This window comes from Carica papaya, chromosome 1 (genome assembly GCF_054855325.1).
Source record: "Carica papaya isolate Zhongbai chromosome 1, ASM5485532v1, whole genome shotgun sequence".
NCBI classification, from domain to species: domain Eukaryota; kingdom Viridiplantae; phylum Streptophyta; class Magnoliopsida; order Brassicales; family Caricaceae; genus Carica; species Carica papaya.
Genome location: NC_142309.1, coordinates 25,460,937 through 25,473,434, shown reverse-complemented (window position 1 = coordinate 25,473,434; position 12,498 = coordinate 25,460,937). Strand labels below are relative to the sequence as shown.

General features: G+C 36.4%; 1 protein-coding gene across 2 annotated transcripts; it reads right to left on the bottom strand.

The window, feature by feature from the left end:
- Positions 1-1,425: 1,425 nt before the first annotated feature.
- Positions 1,426-12,272, bottom strand: LOC110816652 (Pleckstrin homology (PH) domain superfamily protein). 2 transcript variants are annotated; one of them, XM_022044930.2, is made up of 10 exons: positions 11,467-12,272; positions 10,700-11,056; positions 8,082-8,181; positions 7,173-7,621; positions 6,178-6,333; positions 5,053-5,220; positions 4,818-4,958; positions 2,801-3,031; positions 2,373-2,486; positions 1,426-1,780 (listed from the first exon to the last, which is right to left on the bottom strand). In XM_022044930.2, exons 1-10 carry the CDS (start codon positions 12,058-12,060, stop codon positions 1,613-1,615), a joined length of 2,478 nt encoding a protein of 825 aa, XP_021900622.1. In that variant the 5' UTR covers positions 12,061-12,272; the 3' UTR covers positions 1,426-1,612. The 2 variants fall into 2 exon arrangements, with proteins under 2 accessions (XP_021900622.1, XP_088079040.1); XM_088222914.1 differs by lacking the exons at positions 10,700-11,056; positions 11,467-12,272 and adding an exon at positions 8,967-9,096.
- Between the last annotated feature and the right edge of the window lie 226 nt (positions 12,273-12,498).

The following is a 12,498-nucleotide window of genomic DNA, read 5'->3' as shown; positions in this document are numbered from 1 at the left end:
TGGTCAAGATTTGATTGGACGGTTAAGATTGTGTTTTCTTTTTGCAGGTAGTGGGATATGGATTCTGTTGGGTCACCCATCCATCCATCATCATCATCTATCATCCAAAGAACAGAAAACAGAGAACCAGCAAATTTATTAACAAATTTTAAAAAACAAAAAACGTTGTAGTATCAGGCTCAAGCTGTATAGCTAGAGCTGTTATTTCTTCTATCAATATACAAATACCCATTACGTCATTGTTTATATAAGAGAGAGAGAAGAATTAAGTTTGATGGGTTCAAAGCTTTACAAAACCCAAAAAAGTTTTTTAAAAAATGAAAATAAAAAACTGTAGAAAGGATTTTGTTGGATACAAAAGGTGCTAAAAACGGGTCAAAAAGCCTATAAATATCCTGGCAACGGGTAGATATCAATCCATGGTGAATAATGGCAGACTCTATTATTCAGAAAGCTCATAGCGGCTTATATGTAAATAGAAACCACGCTCAACAATGGCTCAAATGCTAACAACTACCACATATATGTATAATGCGTTCTGTATTATCTCTAACTTACAGAACTTTTATTATCAGAATAAATTTCTCTTCATACTATTTTATCCTTGATTGAAACTATTTTGAAAGAGAAATAAACAAGTGTACAAACAAACAAGACCTAAAAAATGAACTTCCTTTTGGGTGAGGGAAGGGGTCTCGTGGTGGAAAGCTGGTTTAAGCTTTTTGGCTCTACAAATAACTACAGAGGCTTCAATTAAATGTGAAGAGACAGAGATAGAGGTTCTGCTAAGAGACAAGCAAGATAACGTGTGTTGATACTTGAAACCAACCTAACATATGTAGTTTACAAAGACTACATATTTTTATTTTGGAGGCCAAATTAAGAGTGTGTTTTTACAAATGATCTCAATCTTTAGTTCTATAAAATTGATTATCATATTCAAGTGAACAAAATAAAAGACGATTATTTTTATTTGTTGGGATGTGGAGGGAGTCACTTCAAAAGGTTTATTTTAACCGGTACTAATATAAATATGCTTGAAGATCTAACGGCGAGACAATGATATCCTCTTCGTTACTTGCTGATATAAAAGTTCTCATATATGTCTGCTAATGTGATGGTAAAAAAAAGTCAATTGACACTAAAAAATTCCCATAAAAATAAAGCGAACCCATGTACATAATCCATGTTTAGCCAACTTCAGCCTTGTTGCTTCGTGGCTGAATTCCCCCCATAGGTTATCACCACTAATTTATTTGATATCAATTCATTCAGGGGGCGCGTTCATGTAGAGTTCTAAGTTGATATTCCATATGGTTTAGTAAGGTGAAGTGAGGGTATAATTTTTGGATTGATCCCGTTCTGGTTAAAAAGCCATTTAACTTTTGCAGGTTACTGGTTCCGAAACTGGAAGACAAGGAAACATAAAAAAAAAAAAATTTCTCTTTTATTATTACCTGCAAACGCCTTCTACTTTCACTTACAAGGATAACACGGGAGAGGCACCTTTCCAACTGCTCATATCAGCAGTCTTTTGCCACTACCCCGTAAAAAATGGAGAAAAGGGGAAGGAAAAAAGAATTAGAAAGCATGGTAAATGTAATATTTCAATTCAGTCTAACATCTGATCCGAAGGAATTTGGCCAAAAATGTCCGGACATGAATCCCATTTCCCCTCTTCTCTGGCTTCCCAATACCCGCCGATATAACGGTATGTGCCACTTCCTTTATCCTTCTCAAACCACATAGGCTTCCAACCTCTCTCTTGCATCTTCCGTGCCTGAATCACCAATACAAGATCCTGTTAGTACCCTTAACAAAACCAACCAGGATTCCATCTTTTCTAGACAATTATCCTATTTTTTTTTCTCTAATCAATCTATTCCATTGTTTCGCTATCTTACATTATTCTCAACCTAACTGACGCTTGTTATAATTCAGATCACGGACACCTACATCATTCTCCAAGTCATTTTAAAAATGGTATTATTTTGTTCCGTAGGCCTTAACTCATTATTTATGCATAACATATATATGGGCCTTAAATAAGCCATCCAAGTGGACTAAATGCTACTCTTGATTTTATGATGGCATAATAAACTCAAGCACCTAGATGCATGACTCAAATTTGTGTGCTTTGACCAATTCTTCCAGCTGGATGACTGGTAGTTTTATCACTCTCTAAGAGGATGTGTTATTTAAATCAGGATGTGTGTCTCCTGTAAGTTCCCATTAAGAGATCAATTGTGTTGTTTTCTTGTTATGAAGTTGACTGTATTGTTATTAGTGTGTTAATGTCATTAGTTATTAAAATGTACGAGTTCTTACTCAAAATAAAATTTTTGTTTTAGGTTCACTGTTAGATGACCTACCTGCCGTTGCCGCTGTTCTAGGCGCAATTTCTCTGAATTTGCCATTTCAAACTCCCCACTTTCCAAATGCCGTTGATCTGGTCTAAGCCTTGAATCAGTAGGTGGCAATTTTTCCTGCATATAAAAATCGAATTGGGAATCATCGCTCAAAACAAACGTGAACTTTAAAAAAGAAAGGGGCAGGCATCAGCATGGTGAATTCAAGTGAAACCATTCCATTTATCCATCAGACACAGTATGTGTCCACGTCTCAGGCACCGCAATGCAAATATGCACATTTCAGGTGAGAACATATTAAAAAAAACACATCACAGTTCAGGCTCTCAAGCCAAAAAAGAGGGACATTTCAGGTCCCTCTAACCATTTAGTTCAAAATAAGATGTGCACGCAAAGTTGGAATATTGCAGCGAGCTTGACACAAAAATCACCTTTAGCCCAGCAGTGAGCTCATTCAATGTGATGGCAAAGCGTGTTAAATTATATCTAGTTGGAAATTCAGGAGGCTTGCTTCGTTTCCAGAGGCAATGGGCTTCTGAGAGAGACTCGTGTCCCTTTCCCTTCCCTGAACAGTCGCCATAAACAAAATGCATGCTTTCATCCCATTTTCCAAATAGGGTTGCCACCGTCTTTCCATTTTGATCTTGAACTATACCATGGACCTGATGAAAAAAAGACAACGGTTAACTTTCGCAAAATCGCTAATGGTGAATGATAGTAACTTAAAAAACATAGAGAGAAATAATAATTCTTATTCAATTCTATTACTACATCTTCACACTCTTTTCTTAGTACATAGAAAAAAAAATCAGTAAAGGAAAGAGTAAACGTATAAACCTTTGCGCATTCATGTCATAAAATTGAACTTTCCCATTTTGTGTTTTAAAGCACTAACTAATACATGGATCAGACAGAAAGTTAAAAGGTCGAGTACCCCAACAAGTCATATCAACAAAAATCTTAGCACATGAAGCACTTAAATGATTATTTACTGCTTGAATTAGTTAATCCAGCAGGAGTTAACCAAATGTGACAGAGAGGTCAATTGAAATAAATATGCATCCTTGAGGTTCTCTGTAAAGGAAACTACAGTGTTTTCTATGGTTTTTCAACACACGACCCAGACATTCAAAAACCATAGCAAATAAGGCAACTTATTGTACTCCTACCGATATGTTCTTCCCAATTTGTTTCACACATTATCTTTTATGGATAACCGTGTACGCCATTTGTAGCTGTATATAACTTACTAAATTATTAGCATTATGTTGGGTAAATTTTAGTAACATTGAGTTAAGGTAAAAGGTTCACTTTAAAGGCTTAAAATTCGATTTTTATTAACTTGAGGTTGTTGTGCACATATTTTTTCCAACAAGTACATTTCAAAAAGCACGGTACAGAAAAGCTAGTGTAGCACATCCAGACCTACAAGCAAACTCAAATCTGTAGGTTCTGGCCATAATTAAAGATTAAGGTAAAAGGTGTGGTTTCAAAGGCTTAAAATTCAATTTATTAAGTTCAAGTTGCTGTTCCTCTATTCTTCCAGAGCAAGTATATTTCCAGAAACACTGCACATAAAACTAATGTGGGAGATCTAATTCTATAAATCATTGGATATGCAGACAACTAGTGGTTTTAAACTTGGAAATATCCGATTTCACATTATGCTATCACATCCTACTAGTTAAAGAATGGTGGTACTAGCCATGTCATATCACTTCAATCTTCTATAGCCAAAATCATGCTGGGGGAGAGAGAAAAACCAGAACATAAATTTGTTACTAAGAAAAAAAAAACGTTCTTTTTTCTTTTTATTTTGTAAAGAACAAATCTTTCAATTTGTTACTGAAAAAAAAGCACAAGAAGAAACAAATAGATAAGAATATTTGCCACCAAAAAAAGCAAAAAAGTTCACTCTCTCTATAGCTATTGAGCCAGAATAAGCATATGATATAAAAAAAGGTAAATCAACCTGACAAAGTTTGCAAGATGGCCTACACTGATCAGTTCTACCCACATATCTACGTAAGCATTTCAACTGTTGGATTCTCAACCCTCTGACCATGTATATGGCTAAGTTTTTAGTTATTAAAACATCATCAATGAATATACAGGGAATACCACTCAAACCTGGTAAATCTGCTCTTTAATCCCCAAAATAGTGGTTCAAGAAGACACCATGAATGTTACAATAAAAACAGCGAAACTAAAGAAAAGATGCAACTAATCAAATGAATACTGCACAAAAAAAAATAAATAAAGGAAGATGAAACTGATCAAAAGATTCCACAGCTCTCCTAGCTTCCATAATTGGTTGAACAGCAATATGACAACTTTCAATTGGTGTTAGGCACAATTTCTGCATCCTCATTAGCTTGGGTAACAATGTTAAAGCCTAAATGCTAGTCACATCTGAGGGTATAGACAGTTGAAAGGAAATCCACGCACCTGGTGAGGATTTCGATCAATAATTGACTGCTCCTTGAATTTCAGCTTACATGAATAATCACGATTGCCCTCAATGCGCATTGTGCCATAATGATCACAATACAGCTTACCCAGTATGAGGTTGTATATTGATGTTGTAACCTGAAAAAAAGTAATTTCCATGTTTAAAATTGAAGGCCCATAAAGAATTTCAATTTAAGTAAAAACTAAATGGGATAAATCATTTGCATCATACCTTACTCCACTGAAAAATTTCTCCGTCATCAAACTCTAAAGTCAAAACACCTACTGGGTCAAGCTGGATTGATCTACCCCAAAATTTGCTCTTCAGATTGCTATCCCCCCAGAATTTCCATCCAGTGCCCTCACAGTGACATGCTACAATCATTGGATGATGACTAACCTGAACAAAAATGAAACCAATCTCAGCCATTTTGTAATTGCAAGGAATGGCTGGGGAAATCAAACAGAGCCATAAAAGCTATATTGGGATAATGGCACAAAATGCCACCCCTAAGAAAGATGAAAAAAATGAATACTGCACCGACCATTATAATTGCATCAACTCTATGATTGTATCAGTCCAACAAAATTAAAGTCAAATTGCCCGAAAAAAAGAACCAGTAATCTGCCTATGAGTTCTTTGTTCCAGAAGTTGCTAGCAGGTTAATTTTAAGCTCATTAACTTTGCAGATGTCTTCCTTTAAAGACCACTTACTTTCTTTGGATATCTCTATCGGATTCATGTTGGTGCTCACAAAAACATCCTCGACATTAGATTTTCTCGCAATCTTACCTTTTACATCTATTCATTATGCCCTTCCCCCAGGACCAGAAGAAAAAGTACAAAATCCTCCTAATGCCTTCTAGTCGAAGAAAGAAATACAAAATATTGAATCTGAATTCTCTTCCGACCATTACTGACATCAAAAATCATGTCCACATCTAATTAGATATAAGATTCCGGGTCCAAACTTCTCCAATGCTTCTAATTAATCCGGTGAGCATCAGTATGATTTCGGCAGCAGTGGCAATGTCAAATATTGAGTCCAAAAATGCATATAATGACTTATTAAATGCGTATAATGTCCATAAATTCATATTTATAAGATATTAGGAAATCTATTGGCTTGTACTTTGAATTGGTAAGTTAATCAGAAAATTGTAAATAGGGGTTTAAACATAAGCATATCACACAGGATCAGGCCATTTTCAGTTGAAGTTCAAAAAGTTTTTTCTTTTACGGAGCAAGTTTAGGCAGTAAGGATCTGGAACAATAACATACTTTAAATGCAAAAATCCAGAAAAAAAAAAGACCTCATTAGACATGTTATCAAACTACTAGGTGAAGACATGGAACCTTCTCAGAGAAAAACCGAACGCCTTTATCTGGATAGTCTGCTTCATAGGTTTCTCCTAATAATGGATTAAATGGCTTGCAAATTCTTCCTTCAGTTGAAGCATATCCGGATACAGCAAAAGCAGCCACATTAAGAATTCTCATGAGGCTATTACCCTGAAAAGTTTCAGGAAACAAAATGTTCAAGGGAGTGCCAAAAAGATTAAAGCATTCTCGTATTGCAAGCCTCATCATTTATAGACATAAACAATAACCACTGAAACATAAACATAAGCAATTTCATCTTGAAATTATAGAAAAGAATGGAGTAGATAATTTTTGCAGGAAAAACTGATCAGGTTTGTCAATAGTTATTTTATAAATTCAGAAGAATCCATATGTTGCCTATGCAACAAACTATCAGGTCCCATATTTTTTTCTAGATGTAAATGTGTTTTGTGTTTTTTTAAGAGAAGATAAGAGAGAGATATAACTGAAGAAAGCTAATTAAGCAGATTCCTAAGACACAAGACTTGGCAGCAAATTAGCAATAACAGCAATAAAAATTCTGCTGCATTAGACTAGAGCATATTAGCATTCATAAAGAAATCACAAATTTAAAATATGCCCCAAAGCATCTACAGTAACAAGAAGAATGTTCCACAAGCATCAAAGAGTCTAATAATGTATAGATTTTAGCTTTTCTAGGTGGCCAGAGGATGAATACACTGCTTAAGTGACCGATATCATAATGGGCAGGATTCAACTAATGCTCAATCTTCAAGCTCCAAATGGCCAAAATATTTAATTTTATTTAATTACCAGAATGAATAAATTTTTTTCGTCTTTCATGTATGAGAGGGTAGAAAATCATTCAAAAATACACAGACTTCAAAAAGTGCAAAGAATGTTTTGATAAACCAATAGCATGCAAGAAACCTAGCCGACTAAGACCTTTTACGAAGTCAATTTGATATAGAAGTAACAACCACCATCAATTCCTAGCACAAACTCACCCTTCTTCCCCATTCATACGCTCTGTCAAGGAGATATGAATATTCCAGATCTTCAAAACACTTCTGCAGAGAAGAGAGGGGCTCATTGAAGTAAACAGGAAGACAAACTTTTGTGAGATCCTTCCCAATATTATCCTTGATCATCGACCAAAGACTGACACCTTTTTCTTTCTCAATTGGATCAGGCAATTTTTTACGGCGCTTAATGTAAGGATAGTTGAACCCAACGGATCTAATTGAAGGATCCACATCGTCTTCAGACTCAACTACAGTAAACCCTTCTTCATCTGAAGAGAAGGATGATGTCCTAAAACCAGATCCACTACTTTTAAATGAACTTGATGACAGAAAGTCACGAGTATCAAAAAATGTATTTTCTTCATCGTCGGTCTCTTCCTCTGCGGCATCTACTCTTTCATTGTCATCATCTGACTCGGTTACACTACCTTCTGAAAAAATGGAGGAAAAGAATACATCAAGTTACAATCGGTACAACTGATGAGCAAACAGTGCATCAATATGAAATATAAAATGCTGTGTGCAAATATTTTAGGCAAGTCAATTTATGTGTTTTGACTTGTACAATAAAAGTATTTTCACAAGATCCAAATAATTTATATTTCTAAAATGCATGTGAACACTACATCAGGATACATATCCGTTATCATAACAAAGGCATCCTTCAATCCATCATACTAGAATGAGCTGTAAATTTCAACTCAGACAATCATGTGTGGTTCTTACTCTGATACAAGTTCTTTTTGTTTTAAGATAAAAAGACTGTCCATTACGTCAGAAAACAATCAAAGTGTAAAAAGAAAGGTAACACCCCTTAATCAGGCTCTCATTCCATGGTAATGACCCAAAAATGGCCAACTGTTATGAAACCAACATGAGTAAATGACTTACCACTAGATTTGTCAAGCCGCAACTGACTAGAAACCCCTTGATCACCAACTTGCCTTTGGCTCTCATCAACTACTGTATTTTCCAGATCAACCTTTTCTGTCTACAAGATACAGTATAAATAGCTTTCCATCAGCAGTTTGTGGAAAATCTAAAGTCCACATGGATAATATAAACAATAGCATCAGATCAATTAAATCCCTCAGATGGATAAAACTTGCAAGATCAACTTTGCACATAAAAATGAGCCACTGGCATATTTGTCACATTCCAGGCCACCATCAACAAAAAGGGTACAATGCAAATCAATCAAACAGCGACATATTAACAAGCTCCTAGATCATCTCTCCGGAATAGAACAAAAAAAGAAGAAAGAAAGAAAGATAAACACTTGAGGCCAGAAATGAAAACTATAGATACTCATCGGCAAACAGGATAATTATAACAAAAACATCATGGATGGATGAATTGGATCATATAAATCTCAAAGAAGATTTTGGTCTACATGTTAATTCTGAGGACCTTATTGATATTTTAATTGACATGTAAACATTTTTTGTACATGTGTTGGCACTGCATTGATACTTGTGAATTAATGAATCATATCATATTTTTTATTTAAAAAAAAAAAACTTCCAAAAGAGAGAACGCAAATGTGAAACACATCAAGTATCTTTACCATCACTCACAAATACAGAAAAAAAAATTTAAAAATAAAAACTCTATTGGGGATATTGCTTCCTTGACTGAAAAGCTAGTCAACTATGTATTTTAACTATATTCATAAAGGAGATATCATAATAGACAATAGTAGGAAAATTGGAAATAAAAGAAAAAAAAGTGCACAGTTGTAGCAACAAGAAAAAAAAAAGTTTTTCCAAAACATACCATATTAAGCCAGTTCGTAAAGTATCCCAGACACCCGCCCAACCTCAACCAAGGGCATATGGTACAAACAATGTGAAACTCACCATCATAGCTGGACCTAGTTGAAATTCAACAATGCTTGCTCAGCTACATCTAGAAGAAAAGAAGAGTACTCAAAAGTGAACCTCCACTGGATGTGGTAAATAATGTCTCCCATGGTTAGATGGTTTTCTCCTGGCTAAATCTCCTTAATATCACTTGAGACCAACTCGTTCTACATTGACCATGCAGAGCTCAAGAATCCACCTAGTTCCTAAGATTTCGATTTCATCTTTTACCATCATAAATAACAACATGATGGATGTTCATTTTTTAGCATCATAATAACAACAAGATGGAAGCAATATCCCGAGGCTGCAGTCTTCCAAATATTGATAAAGTTAGCAGGGTCATCTTCCTAACTAAATAAGGTATACATAATTACAATGCTTAGATAGGATACTAGTGTAACTAGCTAGAGCTGGTAACTGGCCATGTACAAGATTACAATAATTACAAAGCGCTATCCAACTACTAATTATTATAACTAACCCTTCTTCCTCCAGAAGTGCTAAAATTTACAAAAGTTTGACAACTTTTACAGCATCATAGAAGGACCTAGAGTAGGAAAAACTTCAAAAAATAACCAAGTGGAAACACGATTGGCAGGAAAAATATATTGCAAATTCCAAGCTGCTCCTACATTGCAATTGTAGATGACTTCAGAAATAAAATGAACTACAATAAACATCAAGGATACTCATCAATTATTTGCAAAACTTTCGTGTTGAGAACATATCAAATGGTAACATTAAACTCTTTTGATGAAGATAGCCAGTGCTAGAAGGATAAGGTCATTTCTATGCACTTACGACATTATTTCAAGCGATTATAAGAGGAAATTAGGGCTTCTATGTGATATTGTGACAATGAACTCACACCTGAACAGACAATATCTAATCTATATTGCAGCGGGTGTCATTTTTTTGTTTCCCTCAGGGTTCATGCACAATTGCAAACACTGTTACAAGAAGCCATTCAAATAGGTTTAACTTTAGGCATAAGCATCTTCATCTATAACAGTTCTGCAGAAACATGCAATAACCCTGATGTTAACAATTAATAATCTTTTTAAGCAACATTCTATCAATCCTTTACTTTTACTAATAGCAATTAAAGGAGAAGACATCAATTAATTGACAAACCCAGAGAAGGAAAACCAAGACAGAGTAAGGCAATCTCCTAAAACTAAGGATGCAGAAAAACTTTTGGGAACAAAAATGGTTATTATATCATCTCCCCATCTAGTGACTTGACAAGGGTGTACTACACACAGCGCCAAAACCAGAACTCCAATAGAACCACGAAATGACCACTTATTTAACATTGGGGAAAAATAATATACAGAGTTCCTCTAAATGAATCTTCAAACAATTAATCAGATAGGGAAAAAGAAAAAGAAAAACAACTTACAAACTCTAACCAACACTGGGACAGGAAGAACAAAAACAACTTACAAACCCTAACCAACACTAAGACAGAGGAAGAATAACCATAACAACCCTCCACCAGCATCCAATCAGAATGACTTAGCGGTATATAAAGACTTATCGTTTGGAAGGACAAGAATTCAGCACACTAGTAGGTGAACCCGAAGTGCAAGTAGAATTCCGGGTACCAACATGATGTTGTTTACTAGTTTTCATGGCATGTACCTCTAACTGCCTGAGCGTGTCGATGAGGAGGCACTGCTTCTGCTTGAGCAACACCAGCTGGTTCTGTAGCGCTGTGAACTCGCTCCGCATAATCTGCTCGCTGTCTTGTATAGCCGCCTCGCTCACGCCCTCATCCATCAGCCGCTTTCTCAGCTTCTCCGTAGAGATCGTAATGTTGCAAGTAGGAGCCATCAGCTCGCTGTTGGATATCCTCGGGAACATGTCTTTTACCGCCTGCAACGCCTCCATCCAAGCGACGCGATCATCGCGTGTTTCCGCACGCAAATGGAGCCTCTTCGTTCCAGTGAAAATCGAGAATCTCTTGTCATCTGATCTGCTCTCGCGGATTGAAGAAACCTACAAACATGTAACGAATTAAAAGAGGAAAACAAAGGCACATATGCCAAATTGTATTAACAAGACGGCAAAGAAGAAGAGGATGGAGAGGAATGCCGCAAGATCCTCAGTCAGATTTAAGAAAAACAAAAACAGATTGAATTGGAACCTTCTTGAAACCCCATAAAATAAAGAAAGATGGAGGAAAATAATCACAGACGAAAAATTGTCAAGCAATTAAAAACAATTCAGTTTCAAATAAAATCGAAAGAGAATCCGCTTCTTATTGTAAAAGGGGACGAATCGGATCAATGGATCAATTTCTTTTCTGTCCTTTTGAAATGGGAAACAGAGAGAAGTCGGAAAGACTAACCGGGATAAAAAAACGAGGAATGCAAATTCAAAGAAACACTGGATATTGCAAGACCAACCTTTAGATGGACTTCACCGAAGGGCTTGCGGCGATGTTGAGGATTGCCATTGACATGCTTATGTCTAGAGATGATCCGCATGGACTCGTCCCCGATAACTTTGGATCCTTTCTCAGTCTCGGGGCTAACGAAAATCTTATCGGGACCGTGAATCTTGTAATAGGACAATACACCGTCCTGCAAAACGAACCACCGAGGCCTCCATCCTTTCCCGTAATTGACCCACTTGTAGAGTATTCCAGATATCCCATTCCCAACGATGTCGTTTATTTTGACATCTACGGGAGGCTCCCTGCCAGACGCAGACGCGGCCGTCAAAGTGGAAGCCGAAGACAATCCTCTCTGACTCAGACGATTGGCATCGTTGTGGTTTAAGAAGTTGTTGGTGTTAGTATGGTGATTATGATTGTTGTTAGTGTAATTGAGATTAGAATGGGCGAATTTTTGGGAAGCAGATCGGGTGGAGACGGAGTCGGATCTGGTAGAGGCGAAGGAAGGGGAAGTGGCGGTGGCGGCGGACATGGGGATCGGAGACAGAAAGGGTTTAGAAGGAGAGTGATCGGATACGGTGGAGACGCAGCAGAAAGGATGCATGAGGAAAATTAAAAAGAAAGAATAGCCAGATCAGAATCGCTGACGTGGCGGCTGAAGAGGACAGTTATGGTGGGAGAGGAGGAGGAAGAGGAAGGCGAAGAAGAAGAAGAAGAAGAAGAAGAAGAAGAGAAGGGAGTTTTCTTCATTGTAGAGAATCAGTGAAACAGAATAATTCCAAAATGAGGCGGGGTTTGCGTGGAGTTTCTGGATAAATTTAATAACATATAAATATAAATTTAAAAAATAATAATATTAAGAAAACGGTTATTAAAAAAAAATTTAAAAAAGAGTTAAAACGGCGGCGTTGAGTGAGATGATGAGGTGGCAGACGGTAGAGAAAGTGGGTGAGGCCTAAGAGTTGATTTTTCATGTCCTGAAGATGCAACCAGAGGCGGTTGTTAGCCAGACGCTACTTCTGTCCTCCTTTACTTCATATTA

What these genes read in the sequence shown, in the direction of transcription:
- LOC110816652 (XM_022044930.2), bottom strand. Translation starts at nt 12,060, where the DNA reads ATGCATCCTTTCTGCTGCGTCTCCACCGTATCCGATCACTCTCCTTCT. An exon ending in GCGGCTTGACAAATCTAGTG is followed by an intron (nt 7,622 to 8,081) that starts GTAAGTCATTTA and finishes CCATTTTTTCAG; the next exon opens with AAGGTAGTGTAACCGAGTCA. An exon ending in CGTATGAATGGGGAAGAAGG is followed by an intron (nt 6,334 to 7,172) that starts GTGAGTTTGTGC and finishes GAAACTTTTCAG; the next exon opens with GGTAATAGCCTCATGAGAAT.